The sequence below is a fragment of the Lontra canadensis genome, unplaced genomic scaffold (genome assembly GCF_010015895.1).
Source record: "Lontra canadensis isolate GAN:19392208 unplaced genomic scaffold, GSC_riverotter_1.0 scaffold31, whole genome shotgun sequence".
Classification (NCBI taxonomy): Eukaryota; Metazoa; Chordata; class Mammalia; order Carnivora; family Mustelidae; genus Lontra; species Lontra canadensis.
Window position 1 is genome coordinate 5,351,791 of NW_022631025.1, and position 27,262 is coordinate 5,379,052.

At 42.6% G+C, this 27,262-nt stretch overlaps 1 protein-coding gene and 1 long non-coding RNA gene across 4 annotated transcripts in view; one reads left to right on the top strand and one right to left on the bottom strand.

Moving 5' to 3' along the window:
- The window catches only part of SLC1A1 (solute carrier family 1 member 1), a 74,212-nt gene extending 67,762 nt beyond the window's left edge, over window positions 1-6,450 (bottom strand). Inside the window, exon 1 of the mRNA XM_032866525.1 lies at window positions 6,335-6,450. Coding sequence (XP_032722416.1) covers window positions 6,335-6,425 — 91 coding nt within the window. The 5' untranslated portion in view covers window positions 6,426-6,450. The remainder of the gene's footprint in view (window positions 1-6,334) is intronic.
- The window catches only part of LOC116872972, a 40,123-nt gene continuing 16,466 nt past the window's right edge, over window positions 3,606-27,262 (top strand). Inside the window, exons 1-4 of one of the 3 annotated variants that reach the window (XR_004383718.1) lie at window positions 3,606-3,643; window positions 4,701-4,797; window positions 9,120-9,235; window positions 22,025-22,069. This is a non-coding gene — a long non-coding RNA (uncharacterized LOC116872972). Of the gene's footprint in view, window positions 3,644-4,700; window positions 4,798-6,876; window positions 6,960-7,233; window positions 7,359-9,119; window positions 9,236-22,024; window positions 22,070-27,262 lie in introns of those variants that run through there. The other 2 variants (XR_004383719.1, XR_004383717.1) reach the window with 2 other exon arrangements.

Genomic DNA, 27,262 nt, shown 5'->3' on the forward strand with positions numbered 1-27,262 from the left:
AATATGTGGAACTTGGGCCACGCCAATCAAAGGACCTATTCTCTAAAGTACTTATCAGACACATGCAAGATATGTATACATATAGAGAAACAACGTAAGTTTATTAGACCTCATATTCCTGAATAATCTAAAGCTGACATGGAACAAATAAATCACATTATTTATTTATTTTTATAGTTTCCACTATTAAACTCAAGTCCTGGAGGTTTACAACTGACTCAGCATCAAGATCGTGTCATCCTCCTGTAATTCCTTTATCACTTGCTTAGTGTCCCATGGAGGAGTTCCTAGCAATAAACTGAGGAATGACGATGACATCATCCCTGAGCAAAAGGACTAAAGGTAGAAGGAACCGCAGAGATTTTCTAACCCAGGGCCAACTGAGTATACAGCACACATGCCCCTACTCTCTGTTCCCAAGCCCTTGGCAGACATCAGTAATCAATTCCAGAACTTCTGTTTCCAATTCCTTCTCAACAAACATATCCTGCCAGACAGTCCACTATCTATAATGGGGAGCTGGCCATGTGAATGAAATCCTTGTTCTTCCAGCTCATCCAAATCCCTCTTCTTTCTGATAAGAAAACAAAGGCCCAGAAAGTTTAAGTATCAGATACACTTTCTTAAAGAGCTCTGAAGAGTCAGTGTCATTACTTTAAGGTCTCGTTTCATTTTCCAGCATTGGCTAGGAGTAATGGGGGTGCTTTGGGCCTCAAGGGATCTATGATCTAGTTTTGAGAAAGAAAAGGTGATCATGCTTGAAATATGTGTAGACTAAGTGTTAATCTGGGGTACTGATGTCAAGATTGGAGAATGCTGAAGTAGACAGAAGAAAATTTATGGAGGAAATGGAGCTCAGGCTAAGCTTAGGGCTCATTTATTCACTCAATAAACCAGGACAATGTCTTACTCTCCGGGTCATAAATGTCTCATCAACAAATCAACAGATGTATCGAGTCCACCATGCATTGTGACAGATGCTGCGGGTTTAGGGAGGCTCATGGCTTAGCAGGGCGGGGTGGGGAGAATATATTCTAACTGCACAGAATTGCATACAAGTAGATGTTCCTTCTGCACAGTGGGGGTGCACAATAGTTCTTTTCCAAGTCTGTGCCACTTCTAGGATTCCATCTCCTGCTAGAGATGGCCACTTCCTTCCCCTGGAGGACCAAATCTGGCCATACCCCATCAGCTTAACCTGCTGAGCACCTCGAGTTAACTGTCATTTCTTTTCCATTCCCACTGCAGCTGAGCAGCCAAGGGCCCTAGCTCTCCTCGTCTGGACACGGACATGAGTCCTCTCGGTAGTGTGCCCACCTGCAAGACTGCCCTCCCAGGATCCATTCGCCACACGCACCTGTCAGTGATCTTTCCCAAGCACAGCTCTGACCATGTCCTTGCCAACCTTACCCTCAGACCACGTCCAAACTCATCAGCATGGCATTCTAGGCCACCCCCCCCCAGCCCAGGAGCTGCCTCTGCCTCTTTGGCAGCCTTGTTCCTTTTATTTTCCCATGTCCCTCCATCATACCCTCCGCTGCAGTCTTGCCCAGCCCCTCCGTTAGAAGGCAGGAAAGGCAGGCTTTGAAGGTGGAAGGAAGAACCCCACAGCCTCATGACCAGAGGCACAAGGGTGGGTCTGAACCCACCGTGGAGGCCAGTCTGGCTGATGAGCCTGCCAAGTCCCACCAGAGCAGCATCCCTCCAACCGTACCCACGGGGACTCGCAGAGTCCTGGAGGCATGTTTCTGCCCCTGCCCAGTCTCAGGGGAGAAAAGGACAACACAGACCAAAGTATGGCACCCCAGTATAGCACTCGGCCCACACTACTGTGATTCCCAGGAGGGTCGGCAAAGACCGGCTACGACAAGGAGCTGGGGAGCAAGACAGAGAGAAGCAGCCCAAAGGAAGGGAAGGAAAGGAACCAGAGGATCAGTTTTCATTGGAGTGACCATGACTGTTGAGTCTCCGTTCACTCACCCCTACGTGGGCAATGTTATAGTTTCCTCATAGACAGATAGGGAGGCAACACCTACTTTGTAGCTGAAAAACATTTTCACTGCCTTTTTTCCAGGAGCATTTCCTAATATTTCACCAGGCATGATGGAAATGAGGTTGGAGAAGTATAAGAAGTCAAATGTGTAGCAGGTTAAGTGCCCTCTAGCCTCCTCAGCCTGGCTCTGCTTCCACCCCCTGCCCCCTCCCTCAGTCTGTGCTCAAAACAGCAGCCAGGGGGAGCCCAGGGGGGAGCAGATTAAAATACAACCAGACCACCTGCTCTGCTCAGAACCCTTCAAAGGTTTCCCACCTCCCAGGAAAAGTCAAAGTCCTTAGAGGAGCCCACACTCTCCCACTGCTCTGTCCCCTCCAACCTCCTCTCCCTCCCTCCATGCCCTGTTCCTTCTCAAACAATCCAGGATGCTCCCCAGATACCTGTGCACCTGTTGCCGCACCTCCTTCTAGTCTTGGCTCAGTGGTCTCCTTCTCAGTGGGGCCCTCCCTGTGGCCCTGATTTAAAAGCGCAAGCCCCTCCCAGCCCCCTCCCTGTTCTCACCATCTGACACACACCGTGAGTGGTAGTCTACCTCTTTGCTCTGTTGATGGTTACTCTCTGCACTGGAGCAGAAGTTCCATGAGGAAAGGGGTTTTGACGGTTTTGTTCGCTGCTTTGTGCCCAGGCTCTGGGACAGTCTCTACCGAATGGACAATCTAAGTGTTGGCTGCTACAGATATATTCCAAGACTGGGCTGATTAGAGGCCCAGCAGTACCAGGCATGGGAGTCGCGAGACCAAACGAACTTTATCAGTAATGATGCATATTCTGGAATGCTACCACACACAAGGCTCTGTGCAGGTGAGCGCAGCTGGCCCCCCTCATCAGAGGCCTCACAGACACCCAGAAACAGAGGAAGACAGCATCTACCACGACTCAAACGAGCACTGCGGAATGCACGTTGCTGGGGCGCGGGGAGGGGACGGGGAAGCTGGGGCAAGGGTATTCCTAATAAGCCGGAAGAATGTTCTCCACGTCAAGCAGCAGCATCTGAATCTATAAAGGACGGCTTCCTGAGCGCTCGGAAGAAAATGATTCAGAATGAGTAAGCTTGCCAGCTCTGTCGTGTAAATAACATCTACTTCCTTTCCTGAAGACCCGTAAGGTGGAAATCAGGTTCTCCGGGTGGCTGGAATGAGGCACGTCCTGGATAGAAAGCGCCTGCTCTGGGCTGTGACGGGGGTGAGGATTCCCCGAGCGCTTTACCAACACGACACACACCATCCCTGGCATGATTTTTCAGCCTCACAGCGGTGCAAAAGAGACACTGGTGCAGTAGAAACCAGACTTCAAATTTTTGAATTTTGATCTCCCTGGGTGAGCGAGATGTGGTGCCGTCCTCTCTCGTGACGCTGGGCATGGCAGCCCCGCGATCAAGAGGGTAAACAACAGATGTGCTCACAACCATTCTGCACCCAACAACCACTGTTCCTCACCTTCTCTCTCTAGGGCGTTCAACAGATTACATGAGATACTCAACACTTCCTTATAAAATAGGCTTCGTGTGAGATGATTCTGCCCAACCGTATGCTAATGTAAACGTTCTGAGCACATTTAAGGCTGACCAGGCTAAGCCATGCTGTTCAGCAGGTCAGATGTATCAAATGCATTTTTTGAATTATGATATTTGATATTTCCAACTTCCCATGGGCTTATGGGGACCTAACCCCATCCCAAGTTGAGGAAGATTTGTACACATAATGATCGTCACTGGGTCACTTGAATCAGAATGCTGAGACACAGAATTTTTACACACAGTGATTCTGTTTGGACAGAATTCCCAGCTGGAGCACAAAAACATCTACCCTTAGAATTTCTGCCCGTTCAATGAATTGAGATCCAGGCTATGGGGCATGAAACAAAATGGTTAATCCTTCCCATATTTTTGTTAAAAAAAAAAAAATCTCTTTAACTGCATTTCCTCCCATATCCTAGGTCTTGAAAAACAGAGGCTTTAAGCGGGCTCAAAAAAACCTTTGTCCCTCATTTCAATAATCAAAATATTTTAAAGTGTCAGGGCCACTGAATTATAGCAAGGATCAAACATTCTGACGGTGGACCAAACATTTTGATGGCTATAATCAGAAGACAACATTCTGTCAGGGGAGATAATAAATTTAACAGTTTTTTCTTTAAAAGGGTCTAGAAAGGAGGCTGCTGGAGAGAGCTGGTGACTTTCTGTATCAATTAAGACTTCTAAAATAAACTTACTATCAGTTTATATATGGACTCAGCCTCACTGTTGTAAGTTAACTGGAATTTCATTCTGGTTAAATAATTGAGCTCGTGTACTCCACAGAGAGGTATGATTTCCACTCAGACCCAGTGCTCTAGAGAAAGAAAAAAGGAAGACCACGGGAGGTGCCTGTGATGGGCACAATGGGGATGGCTCAGGCTTGACATTTCTCAGACCAGGAGTGGAAACCCTCAGGCTAGCCCTGTGCTGTTCCTGGAGGAGCAAATGTCCAGAAAGACCTCAGTGGGGCACTTGACATTTTTATATGGTGGTTTCTCTTTCTTGAGAAAAGTGTCTGAATCAAGCTTCACCCAGGTTAAAAACTGTTGGAAAGTGCCCTGATGCCAAAGGCCAGATCTGCAAAATGGGCATGTAATCTCTCTTGACCCTGAAGCTGTATTTTTGCCACAGGTTCCAAAGGCCAGGGAACAACTGCTCAAAATCCTCTCCAAACCAGCCTCCAGTGAATGGGTACACTGAACAGTGGTATGCAACACTTGGTTAACAGGTGAGTATTCTTGGAGAACTCTGAGGCTAAAAAGGCAGCATTGTTCCACTTTTACCAGGAATTAGGAGGAAATGCTGACCTAAGTTACCCAGTAACTATCCTTAAAAAGGGCTTAACAATTAATTCTGGATGCTTATCACTAGGGAAAACCAACAAGGCCATTTCATCGGTTTGGATACAGGGAAATCAAATCACTCTCTGTGGTATATTATTTAAATGTAGTGAAGGCAGGATAAACCTTCCCTAAAACCCCCTAAGCCCACTTAGCCCTTGGGGGAAACAGAGTTAAACAGATAAGAAAGACTTTCTTCTCTACTTCTTTCCTTGCCTCCCACAAATGGCTTCTGCTAAAGCAATTCCAAGATGTTATTTCTTTACTCGAAAACTGACTTTATTTTGCACAAGGTTCTGGAGGAGCAAATCTGACTCTGAGGATTCCGTTAACTTCCACAGGTTTTTTTGGGGGGGGGGGGGGGGTAGGGCATCAAGAGTACGGATAGGCAATGCCCAATATTCTGAGATTTAGAAATCCCTGGAGAAGGTGCAGGAGGTCCGGAGGCTGACACCCCATCCCTTTTTCAGCAAACCCAGGTGCTGTTTCCAGAGGGAAGATGGGGACTTCAGAGGAATCTCACCTGCCGGCTGTCCCCACCTGTGTGAGCTCAAGGAGAAAAAAGGAGACGGACTCCAGCCCCAAAGGAGTGCATTCCAGAGCCCCAGTGCTAAGACAGGCAAACTGGCAGAAATTCATAATCGAAATCGGAACAACTCCTACCTCTGAGCAATGGCTCAGACATCCGCTTAGTCCAGTAATGTCAGGAGTGAATCATTTAAATACACCCTTGTTTAAAAACACGCAAATAGGACTCAAAATTATTTTCAATAGAACAACAATGTGGAGAGCGAGGAGACTCCAGGATGCTATTTTGGCAGGTTACCAGGGTGGGAAAGGAAGAAATATGAGTTCTCTTAGCTCTCCTTCCCCAGTGACCTCCTGCGGGCCATAACTGCACACACCTGAGTTCGGGCAAGAATTTGGCCCAGGGTGAGCGGCAACACCCTCTACCTCCCTCCCCTCGGGGGCCCGGCCACCCCTGGGGCTAAGGTGCCTCTGCCAGTCCAACCTAGGACCGAGGGCCCTATCCGCACTCGATCCCTGTCCAGGCAGCACGGTTCTGGAAAAAAATGGGGTGGGGGGCGCGCGGGAGCACACAGGACTGAAAACCCAATAATAAACCGTGTCTGCTTCCCAACGGGAAGGACCAGGAGCTTCGCCTTCCCCTTCCAAGCCCCTCTGGTCGTTTTGGGTAAAGCAGCAACCCGCAGCTCGTGGAGCACCGAAATCGGAGTCCCCGAGGAGCTTTGTTCTTCGCACGCAGACATCGGCACCCCCGCGGGGAAGCCCCCGCGTGGCTCCGAGGCCGACGAAGTGCACCCGCCGCGCCTCGCCCACCCTCGCAGCCGCCGGCCCCGCACGCGGCCTGGGCGCTGGGAGCGCGTGAGGGCGCGCGCCTCGCCCACCCGCCAAGCCGCTCACCGAGCACCACCGCGGCCACGGTGGACAGCAGCAGCCAGTTGTTCCTCAGGAAGCGCTTGCAGTCGCATCCCTTCCTCGCCGGCTTCCCCATGGCGGGCGCCGGGGCCGGGAGCGGCCGCCGCTATTGTGCGCGGAGCTCGGCCGTGAGCGCGGGGACCGGTGGAGGCGGCGCGGCGGGGGCGGGAGGCGGGTGCGCGCGGGCCGCTGCTGTCGCTGTCACCGCCGCTGTCACCTGAGACCGCGCGCCGCGCCTGTCGCCCGGGCCACCGCGCCGGCAGTGCGCGTTGGGCGCGCCCGGCTCCTCCTGCCGCCGCCGAGCTCTGCAGCGCGGGGCCAACCAGCGAGGAAGGGGGGAGGAGCGGCGGGCGGCGGGCGCGTGGGGGCGTGCGCCGTGCGCGCCGGGGGCCCGCAGCCCCACGCCCCGCCAGCCTTCACCTGGAGTCGCTCGCTGTTTTTTTTTTTTTTTTTGTCCTGCCAGACCAGCTTTTCGGATTTGGGGTTTCCTCCTCGTGGAGCCCAAATGGGCGGAGCCGCTGTGGTCGGGCCGTGCGCCTGCACACCCGCTGCCCTCCGCGTTGCACACGCCTGCCCCCGGGCGCCGCGGAGCCCTCGCGGGTGGGGAGAGGTGAGGGGACAGCTCTGCCGTGGGTGCCCTTTGCTCCCGGCCGCAGCCGTCTAGAACGCCTGAAGCCCCTAGCGGAGGAGAGAGACGGCTGGGGAGTCGGGGGAGGCAGAGCAGGACTTGGTGAGCTCAAACCCCTAACCCCCCCGCCCCCCATTATTAATTCTTTCCCGGGGTAGTAGGAGGGGAAGCACCAGTAGGACGGCCTGTGGACACAGGGCTTGCAATGGGCCCTCTTAGAAACTTGAGTGGCTCTGTGGCCGCCGAAGGCCCCCCAACTGTGAGACTTGGCAGAGTAACTAGGTGTGAGCACCCGGCGGAGCGGTGCTGGGTGAAGGTGGGAGGGCCCATTCCTAAGTCCAAATGCACTGGGAAGGCAAACGGGGGAGTTGGAGAAACTAGGTAAGTGGTGCCAAATACATTACGCGAGCCTAAGTGAATTTTCTAGTTCTCTTCAATTTTTCTACCCCATTATTTCACCGTCACTTACACAAACTCTTTCCTTTCCTTTCCCACACCACCACCTCCGCAGCTCTAGGCTGCCTTCCTGTCAGCTTTCCTAACCTTAAGTAAGATCTGCACTTTTTTTTTTTTTTTCTATTGTGGAGGTTACTCTCTGAATGGGGAGGGTGGGGGAGCTCCCCAATTGGATTATCTGATGACTAAGACCCCACAATTAGAGCTTCATTCCTTTGGCTGAAATTGATGCAAGCCTTCTCGAAGAGATTATAATTCAGCTTTAAGAACCAGGTACACTTTAATATGAATGACTTTATCAGTTTTTCTCCAGAAACTAAATTTTGAGAGCAGGAAGGATAGAGGGGTATCAAGGTCACTTTGTGCCTGAGCAGGATCTGAGAAAATGTCAGAAGGAGGGAAACTATCAAGAAAAAGGGGACAGAGATAGCTACCCCCCCCCAACACACAAAAAGCTGGGAAGTACTCAGGAAAGGAATGGCAAATATATTATGAAGTTGTCGTGCAGTAGTACATTATGCAGCCTATAGAAAGGAAGTTTGTGAAATTTTTAATTGCATGAGATAGCTTATGTTATGATATTAGGGGAAAAAAGGGAAAGGGGAAAAAGGGGAAAAAAAGATTACATTGTGCATACAAGTGCATACAAGTGACCACAAGTTTGGTCACAACTATGTAAAGCAAACATAGAAAACAAAACCTTATACTTAGGAAAAAAGAAGTCCAGAAGGAAATACACCAAATTTTTAACAGTGGTTGTCTTTGGGTGATATAATAACGTGTTTGAATCTTTCTGCTTTCTATCTTTGTGTATTTTCCCAAGTGTTTCCCGTGAGCATCCTCATGCCCATTACAGTTGTGGGTAGGGTTGTATTGAAGAGAGAAATGGGCCCTAAAGAGAGAAAAAAGTGGAAGGACTAAGATGAACTTTGTACATCACAACTTTTTGACGTCTAATAGAACAACCACACCTGGGTTTTATGCGTAGGTTGTTTAGGTTTAAATCCCAGTACCACCACTTACCAGCTGGGTAACTTTGGGCAAATTGCTTAAATTTCTTTGTCTCGGTTTCTACATCTGTAAAATGGAGGCATTAATATTATTTCTCTCACGGGGGTATGGTAAGAGTTGAATACAATGTTTTTAAAAGACTTAGTGCCTGGCATACAGCAGGCACCATCCCCAGTTGTACTTGGAGATAATGAGAGCAGGTGCCTTTTACTCCCTCTCACCTGTGGCCTGCCTGTTGGGAACGCCTCCTGACGTCAGACCCACAAGAACCCTGGCATTTTTATCAAGAGTAATTGCTGTTTAAAGTTGCCATGGACCCTAAATCTACTGCATTTTCACACCTAAGACTGCATAGAGTATGTAACTGGCTTTATGCTTATTTAAATTATGCAATTTAAAAATAGTGCAATATAAAAAGATGAATAAAGCCAACATGTATACACTCATTTTGAAGTAATAAAAATCTCCTAAATTAAATGTAAGAGTCAAGAATCTCCAAAGTTCAAAGCAGGTAGGCCAAGAGAATTATAAACTGCATTCATGCCGTTGCTCCTTGGCGGTCCCACTTTAGGTGGCAATAAAAAATAATTAATAAGCAGATATAATGCTCTTGCCTTGTGTCAGGCACCTTTCTCACCACTTTGCACACATTATCTCCCTTGATCCTCCCAACAGCTGAATGCCGTAGGGACTGGTGTTCTACCTCGTGGAACTGCTGGAAGAATCAGATGAGATACTGTGTGTCATTAACATCTTCGTCTTACAGCTGAGGCATCTGGGGCACATAGAAGGTAAGGAAATTCCTTCAGTTCCCTTGGTTGGTAAGAGGAAAATCAAGGTGAACTAGGTGGTCTGGCTCAAGGTGAATGGACCGCCTCTTATATGAGCAACAGACACAGAATTGTTAGGGGAAATGACTTGAGTTACTTTATGCAAGATCTTCAGGAGTCCATCCTTTCGAATCCAGGGGACATTAGGGTGTCTTGAAGTGCTGTTCTCAGGTGGAACCTGCCTGCATTTTGGTGGCTGAACTCCTGAATTCACTTTCTGTGGCTACTACTGACCCCTTATTCTATGATATATCTGCCTGAGATAAGCACTACTTACAGGTAGTAAGCATCACTTTGGGGGGAGATAGGAGACTTAGGGCTTTAGATTTATTTTTTAAATTTTCATTGTCTATGATCGTCATGAATGCACATGATCTCAAACTGGACAAAAGTTAAGAGACGTTTCTCTTGTAAGCTCTCTCTGAGGGGAACTTGACCTCTCAGGTCTTAGAACAGGAACTTCACTCTCCTGGGCTAAGACCTTAAAGCCAAGTAGAAGGAATTTGTAGGGTTTCCCCCCTCCAATAGGTGTTAACATCTCCTTTTTCCCAGACCCCTCAGATACCTTCAACCCTGCTGATACAAATCTTTGGCCATGTCTTAATACATTACATTTTGTCAGTGTGCTTTTGTTTTCCCCCAAACATTTAAGCAACTCTGGCATTTCTTTTACTGCTCTTGTTTCTTTCTTTTTTTTCATCCTCAGTTGTTGAGTCATGGACTCTCTTGTTACGAAAGGAAAGAGACTTTGACTTTGCCATACAAGGTTATATCATCAGGTGACAGCATTGGCTTATATATTACTGGGACAGAAGTGAAAAGCATTCTGGGGCAAAAAGTAAGGCATCAGCTTCTGATCACCTCCAGAAATAGTAGGCTTGTTTTGGTCTACCATCATAAAACATATGCAGTTTGTTGCTTTGTCCTCATGCTGTGGTAATGGGAAGAAGGAGGTCATGGGGTACCAGAGTCTCCTTCAGCATCTACCGCCGCATAGCCATTCATGACGGATGGATGGAAAGAAGGATGCTGTCAGCGTATTCAATCTTTTTAGCAATCTCTTCCTTATTTAATTCATCTTGCAATTACAAATTAAAAGGTGAAAGAGCTATAATTCATTAAATCTTCACCATAATTCTCCAAGTAATATTTTATAACGATGATTGGGCCTGAAGAGATTTATATATTATTTAGATGTCCTTGCAGGCTGAATGGAACAGAACTTTCCCCACAGGCTTTATTGCTTGCTTTGACAAACTGAAGAGCAATTCTGTTTCATTTCAGAATATATAATACATACATACATATATATATTTATCTGCTTCGTAGAAACTGTGTGTCCTTGAGCAAGTTGCTTAACCTCTCTGAACCCCATTTCCTCGTCTGAAGATACCATTTGAAGTAATAAATACAAATGGCCAATACATATTTGAAACATGAACAAGTTTTCAGTCTCACAAGTACTCAAGGAAATGAAAACTTAAACCAGTATTTGTTTGCCAGTTAAAGATGTTTTAAGATAAAATATTTAAAAATGTATAATTTTAAGATTATAAATTGTAAACTTAGAGAAAGTATGTAGAAGTGGGCAGCATCGCAGACTGCTGGTAGACCTAAAAAATGCTATGACTTTTCTGAGGCTTATTCGGTCGTTTGTAACGTCTTTCATTAAAAGCATTTGTATTCTTGAACTCAATCATTCTACCTCTTCAACTTTATTCCCCCCAAAAAATGATGGTTGGGGGGGTGGGCTGTCCATTCCAATTCAGTTGGAAACAATGTCACTACCTGATAAAGTGGATAAGGTAAAGATTGGTTAAGTGTGTAAAGGTATCCTGGGCAATGGAATACCATTCAGGTATTGAAAAGCATATTTAAGCATGTAATTCAAAAATTACATGGGAAAATGGTAAGGACACACAGCTATGTTTTGAAATGGCAAAAGTAAGTTATAAAACAGTGGGCGAATTGGTTTTTTTGGGGTTTTTTTGAAGATTTTATTTATTTATTTGACAGAGAGAGAGAGAGAGATCACAAGCAGGTAGAGAGGCAGGCAGAGAGAGGAGGAAGCAGGCTCCCTGCTGAGCAGAGAGCCCGATGCGGGGCTCGATCCCAGGATCCTGAGATCATGACCTGAGCTGAAGGCAGAGGCTTAACCCACTGAGCCACCCAGGTGCCCTGCAAATTGTATTTTTTTATGATGAGGCTATGTTACTTATTATTTGTATACCTGAAAATATAGAACTTAAAATATGCATATTATAATTCCAATTAAGTGTGTGTGTGTGTGTGTGTGTGTGTGTGTGTGTGTGTGTAAGGGTAGTAATCTGAGTGCTTCTTTTTTTTTTTATTTTAAGACTTTATTTATGTATTTGACAGAGCACAAGCAGGGGGAGCAGCAGTCAGGGGGAGAAGCAGGCTCCCCGCTGAGCAGGGAGCCTTATGCAGGGCTTGATCCCAGAACCTTGGGATCATGACCTGAATTGAAAACAGATGCTTAACTGACTGAGCCGCTCAGGCGCCCAGTAATCTGAATATTATTAATTTGTGAGCACGTGTTCTTTGCTCTGCTAGGCCAAGGTGTTCATATGCTTGGGAGATTAGGATTTGCTACAGAAGGAATTTAAAGAACAAAATATACTAACATTCCACTTCTACATGAAGTTTAGGATTATGTAGCAGGAAAGACTATCATCACGAGAAAGAATGTTTCGTAGTCCTTCACCTCCCCGTTAGAGTATCAGAATCTCAGCATGAAAGAACCATCTCAGAGAATTCTCTGGAGTGGAGGAAGGACACCCCGTTACCTATAAGCAGCTGTCCATCCATTGAAGCAGGAGGTGAAGACACAGGGTGATTAGATGAGAGACTCACCACTTTCTGGTCAAGGGAATGGTGGGAAGACGAAAGGTAGAGTAAAAGAGATGCTGGTCCGGTTTTCTCTCTCCAGGCTTTGCCAAGGAAGGCGGTGTATGTTAGAGACAAGAGGGTGACAGCTCTGTTTCTGACTACCCATTAAGGGGCTGCCTCCCAGACTGTTTCTTACCAACCCGGGTGCGGCCACATCAACACAAATGTGGCAGGAAGTGTATGTAGTCAGGCAGGGGAGAGGACCTGAGATTTCACGTCCTAGGCACCCTCGGCTCCTGGGGGTCAGGGATGCTGAGCTGAGAGCCTTGGGATGGTCAGTGCCAGATGAGGCGACTCTTAGAGTCTTGGGCTGGGGGAGTCCCGTGTGAACCGGCCCGATACAGAGGCTCACTTATTTATTACTGTCAGTAGCTGAGGTCAGACTGAGGCTGTACTAGATGTCTTCAGCTCTAATGAAGCCAAGAGAAAAGCAGAATATATCTTCCCAACTGCACATTTTAACCCGGAAGACCTGCAGGGCAAGTTGCGAGCAGGGAACATGTTCTGGACGCCAGGATCCAGATGGGTCCACACATCACGTTGGGTTGTTCATGTTTTTTTTTTTTTTTTTAAAGATTTTATTTATTTATTTGACAGAGAGAGAGATCACAAGTAGGCAGAGAGGCAGTCAGAGAGAGAGGAGGAAGCAGGCTCCCCGCCAAGCAGAGAGCCCGATGCGGGCCTCGATCCCAGGACCCTGGGACCATGACCTAAGCCGAAGGCAGAGGCTTTAACCCACTGAGCCACCCAGGCACCTGGGTTGTTCATGTTTTAAAGTCTCTTTCATTTTGCAACAGATTCCCCATCCCCCCATCTCATTTGTTTGTTAAAGGGACTGGCTCATTTGTCCTATAAGATTCCCCCATACTAGATTTGGCTGATTGCTTTTTCATGGTGGCAATTGATTTGTTTTCCTCCTGCACTGTTTCCTCTGAGCTAGAGGTTGGATCTAGGGGTCTGAAAGCTAGCAGGGCCAAGATCCAACCAACGGTGGATTCTGATGTCAGCCTGATTCATCTGGGATAAATTCGCCGTCAACATTTTGAATATGGTTTGGCATCTGCTAGTGATGGTTGCTTAAGATCACTTTATTTAATTTGTTCTCATTCTATCGTTCCTCTGAATATATTTGCCAGAATTCTTCTATAAAAAGAATTTTTACCTCATCAGCTATTTGGTTACCCTGAAATAGAGTTTGTACAGAAAAGGCAGGATCCGTGATTAACTTTTTCCCTTTGCTGGTTTTCTCAGTCATGAATTGGGGCCCTAGCATCCTTCAGTGGTGACTGACATTGTTTTGTTCCCTTGTTTTTTCATGCGTGTTATGATGGACACTGTAGTAGGGTAATTATGCTTACTGGTGTTATTATGAATACTACTGTTGAACACTGATGGGCACTGTATTTGTGTTATTATGTCTACTCGTGTTCTTGTGAATATTTTATTAGCGTTATTATGAAATGAAATTTATTATGTTATTATGAAACACAGAAATCCATCCAAAACATATAAATCTGTGTGCACATATGTAACTGATTGAAACACACAAATCTACATGTTTCAATCAGTTATACATGTGCACATAGATTTTATATGTTTTGGATATATTTATGTGTTTCAATCAGTTATATATGTGCACATAGATTTTATATGTTTTGGATGGATTTATGTGTTTCAATCAGTTACGATCGTTATTATTTTCCTTGCTCAAATTGCCGAATCTTCAGCTAACGGGAGTCCATTCATTTTGGCTCCCATGTCCTTTGGCCAAACCATTTGTCTTCAAATAGTGTTCTTATTTTCTGGCTCAACAAGATGTCCCAGGACCCTCTTGTACATTTCTTGCCCTAGAAGCAGCCATTTCCCCAAAGTCTCTGGGTTCCTTTTTGTGGAGAATAGTGTTTAGAAACTGTAGTCTTGGTGTTGGGGGTACTCATCTCTACCAGGTTCTGGTTTGTTTCACTTAGCTTAAGGTCCTCACGGCTCATCTGTGTTGACATGAGTCAGAATTCCCTCCTTGTCACAGCTGAATAATTTCTATTTGTTTATTCGTTCATCCACTGATCAACACCTGGGCTGTGAATAATGCAGCTGTGAAAATGGGTGTATCAGTATCTGTTCAAGTCCCTGCTTTCAATTCTTTCGTGTATATACCAAAGTGGAATTCTTTGGGGGTAATTCTCTGGGTTATGTATATTTTTAAAGATTTTATTTATTTATTTGTCAGAGAGACAGAGAGACCATGTACACGCAGGGGAAGTATCAGACAGAAGGAGAAGCAGACTCCCTGCCAAGCAAGGAGCCTGATGAGGGACTCAATCCCAGGATCCTGGGATGATGACCTGAGCCAAAGGCAGATGCTTAACTGACTGAGCCACGCAGGCGTCCTCTATGTATAATATTGTGAGGAACTGCCATGCTGTTTTTCTCAGTGGCTGCGCCAGTTTGCATTCCCACCAGCAGTGTATGAGGGTTCCAGTATGTCCACATCCTTACCAACACTCGTTCTTTTCTCTGTTCATCTTCATTGTAGCCATCCCAATGTGTGTGAGTCAATTCAAATTTAACACTGCAGAGTTTTGATTAAACGTCTTTGATTTTACTCGTCACTTTTTCTTTACTTTCGAAATCTTGGCTCTTAAAGGCCTTAAGTATTTATTTCCTAATTCTATAATGTACATGTAATAGTAAAAAACCAAACCAAACCAAACCATATGTATATGGTTCAGTTGGTTTAACATCCGACTCTTGATTTCAACTCAAGTCATGATCTCAGGGTTGTGAGATCGAGCCCCACATCAGGCTCTGCACTGGGCATGGAGCCCGCTTGAGATTCTCTCTCTCTCTCTCTTTCTCTGTCACTCCTCTCTCTCTTTCTTAAAAAAGAAAAAAAAATTGTGTGTGTGTGTGTGTGTCAACATTATTTCTAATAGTAAGACCACTGAATGCAGCTTAAGATTTCTTGTGGCGCTTTTGACCCCAGAATGTATCCCTCAAGGTCTATACAGTTAAATTCCTATGTTCAGTGGTCCCTTGAGGTAATTATTTTCCCTTGTGTGGTTATGTCATCAGTTTGAATGAAAGCATGTAAAACATTTACATAGTTCTGTCAAAACTAAAAGAGCACAGAGCATTCTCCTTTTAGTCTTCATCTCCTCTCCCTCTCCCCTGTGTAATACTTCGTAGCTATCTATTGTGCTAGTTGTCCTTCAGTTGGTTCTTTTTAGAAAACATAAACAAAATATTTATATTTGTATTCTTCCACCCTTTATTACACAAAGGTAACATTCTCTAAGCCCTGTTCTTTGCCTCACTTTGTTTCATTTATCCTGGTGCTCGCTCAATATTCTAATACAGACATCTTGCTCATTCCCTTTTCTGTTCAATACTCCTTTGTGTAGCTATTGGTATGAAGAAGTCTTCCTCATTCCTTTGAAATGCTACAGGATACTATATTGTGTGGATAGACCCATAGTTGTTGTTTTTTTTTTTAACAAACTTCCTACTGATAGACATTTGGTTCTTTTCCAGTATTTTGCTATTACAATTAATATCACAAGGGATAGCATTTACCTCACTCAGAAGTGTGCTGGCAAGTGTTTACTAGCAAGCTCTCCAAGAAAAAAAAAAGAAAAGCTTAAGAAAGAAAAAAGAAGCCTTGATTTTTTTGTTTTTGATATAATTTATTTTTTTGTTTTTGATCTAATTTATTTAGCTTTACATCTGTATAATTTCATTTTATTTTGTTTTGAGAGAGAGAGAGGGAGAAAGCGTGAGTGGTGGGGAGGGGCAGAAGAAGGGGGTAAGAGAGAATCTTAAGCAGACTCCACACTGAGTGCACAGCCCCGCATGGGACTAGATCTCATGACCCTGAGATTATGACCAGAGCCAAAACCAAGAGTTGGACGCTCTAATTGAGCCACTCAGGTGCCCCTAATTTTATTTAAAAAAATGGAAGTGCTGGGGCACCTGGGTGGCTCAGTGGGTTAAAGCCTCTGCCTTTGGCTCAGGTCATGATCCCAGGGCCCTGGGATCGAGCTCAACATTGGGCTCTCTGCTCCACGGGGAGCCTGCTTCCTCCTCTCTCTCTCTCTCTCTGCCTGCCTTTCTGCTTACTTGTGATCTCTGTCTGTCAAATAAATAAATAAAATATTTTTTAAAAAATGGAAGTGCTTAGGGGCAACTGGGTGGCTCAGTTGGTTAAACATGTGACTTCAGCTCAGGTTATGGTTTCAGGGTCCTGGGATCGAGCACGGCGTTGGGCTCCCTACTCAGTGGGGAGTCTGTTGCTCCTTCTCTCTCTCCCTCTGCAGCCCCACCTCATGATCTCTCTGTCTCTCAAACAAACAAATAAATCTTTAAAATAAACGGAGATGTTTAACAGCCAGCTCACAGATATTCCTGAAAGTTAAACAGTCGGCTCTTGTGAGCCAGTACGAGCCATCACACCATTAAGTCCACACCTCATTTTAGTACCTGAGTAGAAACTTCTATATGTCTAAACTAGAGATCCATCAGTTTTTTTCTCCAGAAGAGAAGTTCAAAGGTAGACAACTTAGTGCTTATGTTGGAGCTCCATGGTGGTTGGTATCCCATGCTCCTTTCTCTCTGCTCTGCTGTCTTAGCCTCATGGTCCAAAGTGGCCGATGGAGCGCCGGATATCATGTCCATATGCCAGACAGCAGGAGGAAGGAAGTGAAGAAAGGCTCTGTGGACTCAGTTACTTTTTAGGATATTCCCAGAGACCCCATCTAGCACTCTGCTTACTATTTGCCGTATAGCACTTGGCTACCTGGTCATATCGAGCTGTAAGAAAAGCTGGAAAATGGAGATAGTTGTGCAGATTGCTGCCTCAAATAAAATAGGTTTTTTCTTTTCTAATTTACTAGGTAAGAAATGAAAAATGAATATTGGCTAGGCAATGAGCAACCTGCTCCCCTTCTCACGAAATCTTTTAAGCTCAGCTGCTCCAAAAAGCCACCTTTAATTATGTCTTTTCTCCATCTCTTCTCTGAGCTCCAGTGCTGATGCTCCAGTGATCATTGTAGAAACAACACATATTTTCTGAATCACTGTTTTGGTGTTTTATGTGTATGCCAGCCTCCCAGATCCTAATCCACTAATGATTATATGCAATTATAAATTCATATGGGCAAAGTCTGTATTTTACATTTCTTCTTTGTTTCTCTTACAACTTAAAAAAGATTTTTAAGGTGTAAAATGAAGTTAGTGATATCTATACTGTTATTGGAAGAAACAAAGAAACAGTACACATGAAAGACTAAAATGTACAGTGTTACATACACGTCCCTCCCTCTCTCTTTCTCTTCCTCCCTCTTTTCTATTATTCCTTCTTTCTTCTGGTTAAATATAAAGGGAAGCCATGGGAAGATGGAATGCAAATATTTTATCTCGGCTGGGGGAACGCCGTGTACAAATTACTGGTGGTTTTCGGGACCTGGAACTAGAGACATCCGCTTACGTTGGGCCCAGCTCCTCTGTTCTGGGCGTATCATGAGAATGACTCTTTAAGTCCACACCTAGTATCCTACCTGCTATTAACATATATTCATTTTCCCTGTCTTTGAACTTTGTAACTGTAAAATCACACCTCAGGCTTTATTGAGTCTGGCTTCTTTCAATGCACATGACATTTGTGAAATTCACCGATGCTGTTTTGGTATAGCAATAGTTTTCTTGTATGACTGTGTAACAATTATTAACCCATTATGTTGTTGACAGACATTGGGTTATATCCGTCTTTTGACAATTATAAATGATCCTGCTCTGAACATTTTTGGGCCTGTCTTTTGGTACGGTGTGTATGTGTTGGGCATATAGCTCGTTATGGGAGTGCTGGGTCATAGTGTATGCTTATGTTCAGGTTTATGAGATATTTCCAGATTGTTTCCAAAGTGGCTGTACCAAATGATATTCCCACCAGCACTGTGCAAGAGTTCGGTTGTTCCCCATCTTGATCAATATACTAGGGAAGAGTCTACCTAGACTCTTGTTTGGGACCAAAGTGCTCATGGACTTTGCTGCTGGTCGTGTTGGTGGCGGCAGCTCTCTGTGAATTTCCCTCAGGCAAAGAGTGATTCCACATCCAAAGTCAAGCGCCTTCTGCTGGGAGTAGATCTGTGGGATGGTGATGGTGCTGGTGGTGGAGGAGGTGGTCATGGTGGTGACGGTGGGGTGGAGACAATTTCCAAGGGCCATCCCAACTCTGAAGTTTCTTGCAAGACTAATTGAGGCCTGAATTGCAGAATTTTCCCCTCTGTCCAGTCCTATGTCCCTCACACTTTGAAGATGTTTTACTGCCCAGCAAACCTCTTAGTATATAAGTTTAGAAGTGACAGATGATGTTTCCCTGGGACAGTGATTAGGACAGTATTGTTAGATTTAAAAATTTTTTAATTTTGGCCCTTCTGGTGGGCATGTGATTGTGGTTTTATTGTCCATTTCTGCAATGGCTAATGAGAAGGAGCATCTTTTCATATATTTAATGGGAATCTATCTCCTCTTTCGTGAAGCGGCTGTTCAAGTCTTATTCCCTCTTCTAACAGGTTATGCATCGTATTCTTTGTTTGATATGAGCCCTTTGCTGGATAGATGTATTTCAAGGATCTTTTCTCACTATGGCTTGCCTTTTTTACTCCCTAAATGATTTCTTCTCATTTCCTGAATTTTAAAATTTTAATGTGATCCTGTTTAACAAAGTTTTCTGTTAAGTTTGGTGAATACTGATTTTGTTGAAGAAATACTTGTGCACCCCAAGAGCACAAAGATATAAGGTGTTCTATTCTTAAAAGCTTTATTGTTTTACTTCTCTCCTTTGATCTAAAATCTTCCAGCAATTCTTATTTTGAATGGTATGAGGTAGGGGTCAAGATCCATTTTTCTCTATATGGCTATCCAGGCAATCCAGCAACACTGATTGAAGACCTCGTCCTTTCTCCAGTGCACAACAATGTCCCTTTTGTATGTGTGTATGTGTGGCTCTGTTTCTGGATTCTCTGTTTTGTTCCATCTGTCTGTTTTTCTGTCTTTCCACCAATCCCCACTCTGTTTAAATTACTGTAGCTTTGTAATTAGCATGGATACTTGATATACATCCTCTTTAACTCTTTAAGAAAAACAAAGAGAATGATCTTGCCTATTCAGGATCCTTTGGATTTTCAAAGTTTAGACAGTTTGTGAATGCATACAAAAAAATTTTCTGGGGTCTTTTTTGTAGATCAGTTCTGGGGAGAGTTGGCTTCTTTATGATATACCAGGTTTATGGATTTTGAGTCTTTTAATACATGAACCTGGTATATTCCTTCATTATTTAGGTCTTCCTTAGTTTTTTTTTTTTTTTAAGTTGTAATTTTCTGTGTAGCTATCTTGTGCATCTTTCACAAGATGTCTCACAAAAACATCTAGGTTTTTATGATTGTAAATGATATCTTTAAAACTATTTATATTCTGGGGTGCCTGGGTGGCTCAGTGGGTTAAACCCTCTGCCTTCGGCTCAGGTTATGATCCCAGGGTCCTGGGATCGGGCCCCGCATTGGGCTCTCTGCTCAGCGGGGAGCCTGCCACCCTCCTCTCTCTCTGTCTGCCACTCTGCCTCCTTGTGATCTCTGTCTGTCAAATTTAAAAAAATAATAAAATTATTTATATTCTAATTGTTTATTAATGATATCTAGAAAACAATAGATTTTTAAAAGGTTTTTAAATTCATTTATTTGAGAGGGGGAGTGAGAGAGAGAGATGGGCAGAGGGAGAGGGAGAAATAGACTCCCCTACTGAGGAGGGAGCCTGATGCAGGGCTTGATCCCAGGACCCTGAGATCATGACCTGAGCCAAAGGCAGATGCTTAACAAACTGAGCCACTCAGGAGCCCCCACAATTGTTTTTTGTTATATGAATTTTCTTTCCAGCAATCTTGCTAAATTCATTTATTTTAATTCTAGTGTCTATATATTATTTCTGATTTTTTAAATATATAAATATGTTATTTGTAAACAATGACAATTTTAGTTCTTTCCTTTTTACCCTTCTGTTTCCTTTTCTTGTCCTGGTTAGTACATTGAGTAGATGTGGTGTTAATAGACATCCATGTCTTCTTCCCGGTCTTAGGAGGAAAACTTTCAATATTTTACCTTAAATAAGATATGTCCTATTTCTTATCAGATTATGAGAGTCCCTTCTAGTTAGCTAAGTGTTTTCCTAATAAACTTGTGTTGAATTATGTCAACTGAGCTTTTTTGCCTTTATAGAGATAATTATATGATTTTCCCCTCTTTTTCTGTCAACGTGGTGAATTATGGTAATTATAATTGAATGATAAACACTTGCATTCCCGGATTAAGCCCAGCTTGGTCATGATGTACTATCCTTTTTATGTTTTCTTTCCTGATTAAATTTGCTAATTTTATTTTCTATTTTTAAGATTTTATTTATTTTAGAGATAGCACGAGTGGGGCGGGGTTGGGGGTAGAGGGAGGAGAGGAAAGAATCTCAAGCAGTCTATGAGGGGCTCCATTTCACAACCCCGAGATCATGACCTGAGCCTAAACCAAGAGTCAGTACTTAACCCACTGACCCACGGAGTCATCCCTACTGATTTTAAAAATAAGTTTTGCTTCTAGGTTCATGAGCTATTTACTAGCGTAATACATTACTCTCCTACAAAGCCCTTGTCCGATTGGGGTATAAAGGTTTCATAGGCTTTAGGACTCAGCTAAAAAGTATGCGTAAAAGTATTTCTCTAGAAGAATTTATGTAATATTTTTCTCCTCACCCTCCTTTTAAAGGTTTGGAAGAATTCACTAGCTGATCTGTTTCATTATTTTCTTGTTCAATTCTACTGAATTCATAAAACATTCTGAATGATTTTAATATTTGAAATTTCTTGATCCTTACTTTATGGCTTACCATGTAGTCAATTTTAGTAAATATTCCTTGTGCCTTGAAAAAGTATTCTGCCATTGTCTGGTTCTGTGTTTTACCTATATTAATTATATCAAGTTTCTTAATCAGGTTGTCTAGATCTTCCATATGTTTGCAGATTTTTTTCTTCTTTATTCTTTAAGTTACTAAGAGATAAATTAAAATCTGGGGCGCCTGGGTGGCTCAGTGGGTTAAAGCCTCTGCCTTCAGCTGGGGTCATGATCCTGGGGTCCTGGAATCGAGCCCCACATCAGGATCTCTGCTCAGCAGGGAGCCTGCTTCCTCCTCTCTCTCTCTCTGCCTGCCTCTCTGCCTACTTGTGATCTGTATTTGTCAAATAAATAATTAAAATCTATTGTAACTGTGGATTTGTCTATTTTTTGGTGCTGTCAGTTTTTACTCTCTGTGTATCCGAGTTGTATTATTTGATACACACAGCTTTAGAATAGATGATTTCGTGATGTATTGAGACTTATTCTTATGAAATATCCCTCTTAATCCTTAGTAGTGCTTACTACCTAAAAGTTTTCTTCTTTTCTAATACTAGTGTAGTTATGCCACCTTTATTTAAATTAGTGTTTTCATGATATGTAACTTTCTATACTTTTTTTTTTTTTTTTTTTGGAAGGAAGCATACTTTTATGTGCAGATCCCTTCCACCATAACTGATGTAACTGGCCAATCCAGGCTTCCCAGGGCTGGTTGGGGTCCATGTGGAATGTTGAGGTATTCACCAGGGCTTGTGAAAGCTGATAGATCCATGGTTGCTGGGCAGATCAGTACTGTGGAGGGGCTGCTGTGATCCTCTATAGAGCTTGGCTTTGGGCTGATCTCCAGGAAGCTGGGTGAGGGGATTGTGGAGTTGCTGCTCAGTGACCTGAGTCTACAACTTACTTTCCACAGCCTCCAGTGAGAGACCGTGCTGTGTCCACCTGTCATCTGATACTGGTGAGTTTCTTATTTAGATTCAGACTTGTTCAATCTGTTAGAAGTCAGCTTTATGTAAGGCATGATTTTAAAGCAGCTCACAGAAAAACTGGCTGCACAGATTTAGGAATAATTCTGGATAGTTGACAAGTTTAGCATTGTTAAAAGGAGTATGCAAGGATTGAGAAATTTTTAGATGCCAGGCTAGAGCGTCCTTAAATATGCTCAGCCTTACAGACTCTTATAGAAAGGTGAAGAGAACATTTTTCTTTTATGAAATATTGCTCTTAATCTTTAGTAATGGCTTATATCTAAAAGTCTTGCAATACTGGTCTCCTTTTTAATAGCTTTGTTTTAATAAGTGTCTTCATGATATATAATTTTCTTAATTTTTAAAACTTCTACATCCTTATTATTTAAGGTGTGTCTTTTCAAAGTAGGAGACAGTTGGCTTTGATTTTATTTCCAGTCTGAAAAGCTTAGCTCTTACATTGAGTATTTATTTGTGCTTAATTCAGTTACTAATATATTTTGAATTCTACCAACTTAATATTTGTTTCACCTGTTTTATGCTCCTTTTTTTCTTTTATTACTTGCTTCTTTTTGGCTTAAATATATTTTTTAATCATTCTAATCAACTTGTTGGTTATACGTTCTTTATTTCTGGAGATTATTACTATATTCATTCTCGAATTATTAGTGTCTAATACAAATTGGTACTTCTACATAGTGACAGGACCTTGGAACGTATGAGCTCTACCTTTGATGTTTATGTTGTGCGTTTTAATTTTACACAAATATAAAATTCCATGAGACAGAATTAGTAGTAATATTGGTGTTTTCTTCATGTAGTCCACATTCATTTAGGTTTACTTATATATTTACCTTTTCTGGTGCTCCCAATTCCTTCCTAAATTCTGTATTTCTGTTTGGGATCATTTTTCTTTTCTTTTTCTTGAAGATTATTTATTTATTTATTTGACAGAGTAGGCAGAGAGAGTGGGGGAAGCAGGCTCCCCGATGGGCAGAGAGCCTGATGTGTGGCTCGATCCCAGGACCCTGGGATCATGACCTGAGCCAAAGGCAGAGGCTTAACCCACTGAGCCACCCAGGTGCCCCTCATTTTTCTTTTTCTTGGAGAATTCCCTTTAGTAGTTCTTGTAATGTTGGTTTTATGACAATCAGTTATCTTTTTCTTTGTCTGGAGATGTCTTTATCTCACTTAGAGTTCTGAAGAATGCATTTATGGTTATCTCAGTCCCTCCTCTGGCCCAGTGTAAACACTTCATGCCCCAGACCTTGTGCTACTCTTCTGACTGGGCTCCTGGTGCTGACTTTTTCTTCATACCCACACACCAGCTTTAATCCACCCAAACCTGGGAAGGGCATTTCTTTCTTGTCTAGTAACTATGGACAAGTGAGTCCTTGGGCAAGCCAGGGAACTTGTTCACCATCCAGTGGACTATAACCACATCTTTTCCAGTTAGGTGTGCATCCCAGCTTTAGGATGAGGGCTCCCTTCTACGTTTGTCAATCCTTGGGTACTTTCCTCAGGGCTAGTGTATTTATAGTTACTCCTCTGTTAGAGTCAGTAGTTTTTGTTGTTGTTTTGTTTTTAGGTTTTATTTATTTATTTATTTGAGAGAAAGAGAGCATGCATGAGCAGGGTAGGGGTGCAGAGGGAGAGGGGGAGTTAGAGAATCTTGAGCAGACTCCATGCTGAGTGTGATGCAGGGCTCGATCTCACAACCCTGAGATCATGACCTGAGTCATAACCAAGAGTTGGTTACTTAACTGACTGAGTCACTCAGGCGCCCCTGGAATCAGTAGTTCTTCATATCGAACTTTCTGTTTTAGTTACAGTGTGATTTATTTCTACTGACTGAGACCTGAATGATATACCAATCTGCATCTCCAGGATAAATCCCCATGATCTTGAAGCATTAGTTTATTGGATATATATTATACATATATATAATATATTATATATATTATTATAATTATATAAATAATATATAATTATAATAATACATATAATTAATAATATATATTATATATATCCCAATATGCTAGATATATATTATTTGATTAAACTTGCTAATATTTTGTTGTTTTACATCTATGTTATAAGAGATAATGTTCTATAATTCTGTTGTTTTTTTTTTTTTTTTTCAGATTTTATCCATTTATTTGAGAGAGAGAGTGAGAGAGAGCACGAGAGGGGAGAAGGTCAGAGGGAGAAGCAGACTCCCCACAGAGCTGGGAGCCCAATATGAGACTTGATCCCAGGACTCTGGGATCATGACCTGAGCCAAAGGCAGTTGGCTTAACCAACTGAGCCACCCAGGAGCCCCTTGTTTAGTGTTGTGTTTTTTTTTTTTTTTTAAGGATTTTATTTATTTATTTGACAGAGAGAGACATAGCAAGAGAGGGAACACAAGCAGAGGGAGTAGGAGAGGGAGAGGCAGACCCCACACTGAGCAGGGAACCTGATGTAGGGCTGGATCCCAGGACCCTGGGATCATGACCTGAGCTAAAGGCAGATGCTCAATGACTGAGCCACCCATGCAACTAGTTCTGTTTAGTTTTAATGTCTTTATCTGGTTTTGGAATCAGAATAATACTGACTTTATAAAATGATTTGGTGTTTCTCCCTTGACTATTTTCTGGAAAACTGTGTATAGGTTTGGTACTATTTCTTCCATATATGTCAGATGGAATTCACAAATGAAGTGTTCTGGGCCTGGAGTTTCTTTTTGGAAGTAGTTAACTATGAATTAAGTTTCTTTGATTGGTAGTGGGTTGTTCAAGTTTTCTATTTCTTCTTGTATCAATTTTATAATTTGTGTTTTTCAATGAATGTGCCCATTTCATCTCAGTTGTCAAATTAATTGGTATAAAGTTGTTCATAATATACCTTTATATCCTTAAAATCTTTGGGGCCTGTGGTGATGTCCTCTTTTTCATTCCTGATACTGGTAATTTGTCTTCTCTTCATATTTTTCTGGATCAGTCTGGGTTGGAGCTTGTGAATTTTAACATCTCCCCCCACCCCCCGCCAATCCAACTTTTGGGTTCATTTATTTTCCACATTGTTTTTCTATTGGGTAGACCTCATTTTTGAGGTTCCCTCACCTCTGTCATCTTGTACTCTTAAAATTGTGCCTGCTAAGGCAATTTTCTAATTATGTCAAATAGACTGACTGCCTTCAAATAGATTTCATTTTTGCATTTTTTCTGGCTTTTTTAGTAGTTCTCTGCAAGAGCACATGTTACTTCATTACAGCCAGAAGCAGAAATCTGAGAGGAATAATTCTGGGTGGCTGGTATTTCAGGAAAAGCACTAATTTGGAGGCAGATTCATGGGTTGAAGACTTTTCTCTGTTGCTTACTAATATTGCTAATAATGACCTTGGGCAAGTTAACTTGACTAAGCATAAGTTTTCTTGTCTATAAAATGGAGATAGCAATAATATCTTACATCAAAATATTTCTGTAAGCATTAAGTAATTCCAAGTAAAACTGTTTAAATGAACTATGACAAGTGTCATAACTATAGTATGGCTCATATTTAATTTGTATAATTGTGGATGCCTTGAAGGCAGAGACTGAATCTCTTTTTGATCATGATTCCTCAACACATAGCACAGTTCCTGGAATATATTTTGATGTTCAATAAACATTTGTTGAGCTCAACCAAAGCTATTTCACATTAATGGTTAAAATTCTCACTTACTAACCAAGAGGAAATGCTGAACTGTATACCCATAGTTACTGATAACATCTTAATTAATACAGATCATGCTGAGTTATTGTTTATTATCATTATTTAGACTAAAAATGTATACAGTGCTATATATAAATTTCCTGTATAATTTTTATAGGATTATCTTCTTTCTGGTCACAAATGAGAATATGTACTGAGAGATCTATAAATGGTGGGAAATTCCCAAGGATTGTCTCATAGGAGGAAGCAGTGGAAAAATGCCCTGATTTTGGTAATGTTGTAGATTGAGTGTGCAGATATAAACTGAGGTTCCTAAGACATGTGTTACTGAAGCTTGTAAACTCTAACCTTGTGGCCACATTCCTTTATAATTTGTGCAAATTGGTCTGTTCAGAGAATTACCTACCTACACTACCTACAAGCCTCAGGTTTGTGTGTTATCTTAACACCATTTCTGGTGGAGTTTTCTCCCCCTACCTGTGTGCATATCTCTCTCATCAGTCTTAAATTTAAGTATGAAGTTCATTAGTATGAAGTTTTCCCAGCTTCAATCTTCTACATACCGCCTTCATAATTCATCTCCACATGTATGTACCACTTAAACTATTTACCTAAGATTTTCTTTGAACTCATTTTCTTTTTCCTAAGAAAACTTCAATGACTTCAATGGCTTCAATGAGTCAGGGATGGTGAACCTTCCAGAGGGAGGGGACTGGAAGAAGGAGCAGCAGAGAATTCAAACAGTAATAATTCCTACCACATTCACCGCTCAGATTTGAGTGAGAGGTGGGGAAAGAGTAGAGAGGCATTTCAAAGAGAAATCTATTCCATAAATGAAAAGGATAAAATTATTTGTACTAATTTCAATACCAATTTGAAATCATTTTACCCTTTTTCCCCCTGGCCTTATTTGAGATGTGGTTGACCTATCACATTGTTTAAGTTTAAGGTATATAACATAAGGATTTGGTGTATGTACCTATGGCAAAATGATTACCACAGTAAGAGTAGTTAACATATCCATTATCTTACAGGGTTTCAATTTTTGTATCTGTGGTGAGACCTTTTAGGATCTACTGTCTTAGCAACTATCAAATATGCAGTATCCCATTGTTAATCACCATTATCTTGCTGTACATTACATCCCCAGAACTTGTTCACTTAAAACTGGAAGTCTATACCTTTTGACCATCTTCCCCCATTTCCCTTACCCCACCACCCCTGGCAACCACCTATCTGCTTCTGTGCTCTGTTTCTATTTTTTTCTATTTCTACTTCCTTCCCCAGATGCAGGAAGTTTTCAGCTATTATTTATTCAAATAAATTTTCTGTCCCCTTTCACTCTCTTCTACTTCCGAGATCTCTATAATACAAATGTTATTATGCTTGATGGTGTCTCTGAGTTCCCTTAATGTAGTTTCCTTTTTTTATTACTCCTTTTCTCTCTCCTGTTCAGCTTGATCGGTTTCCATTCCTCTCTCCTCCAG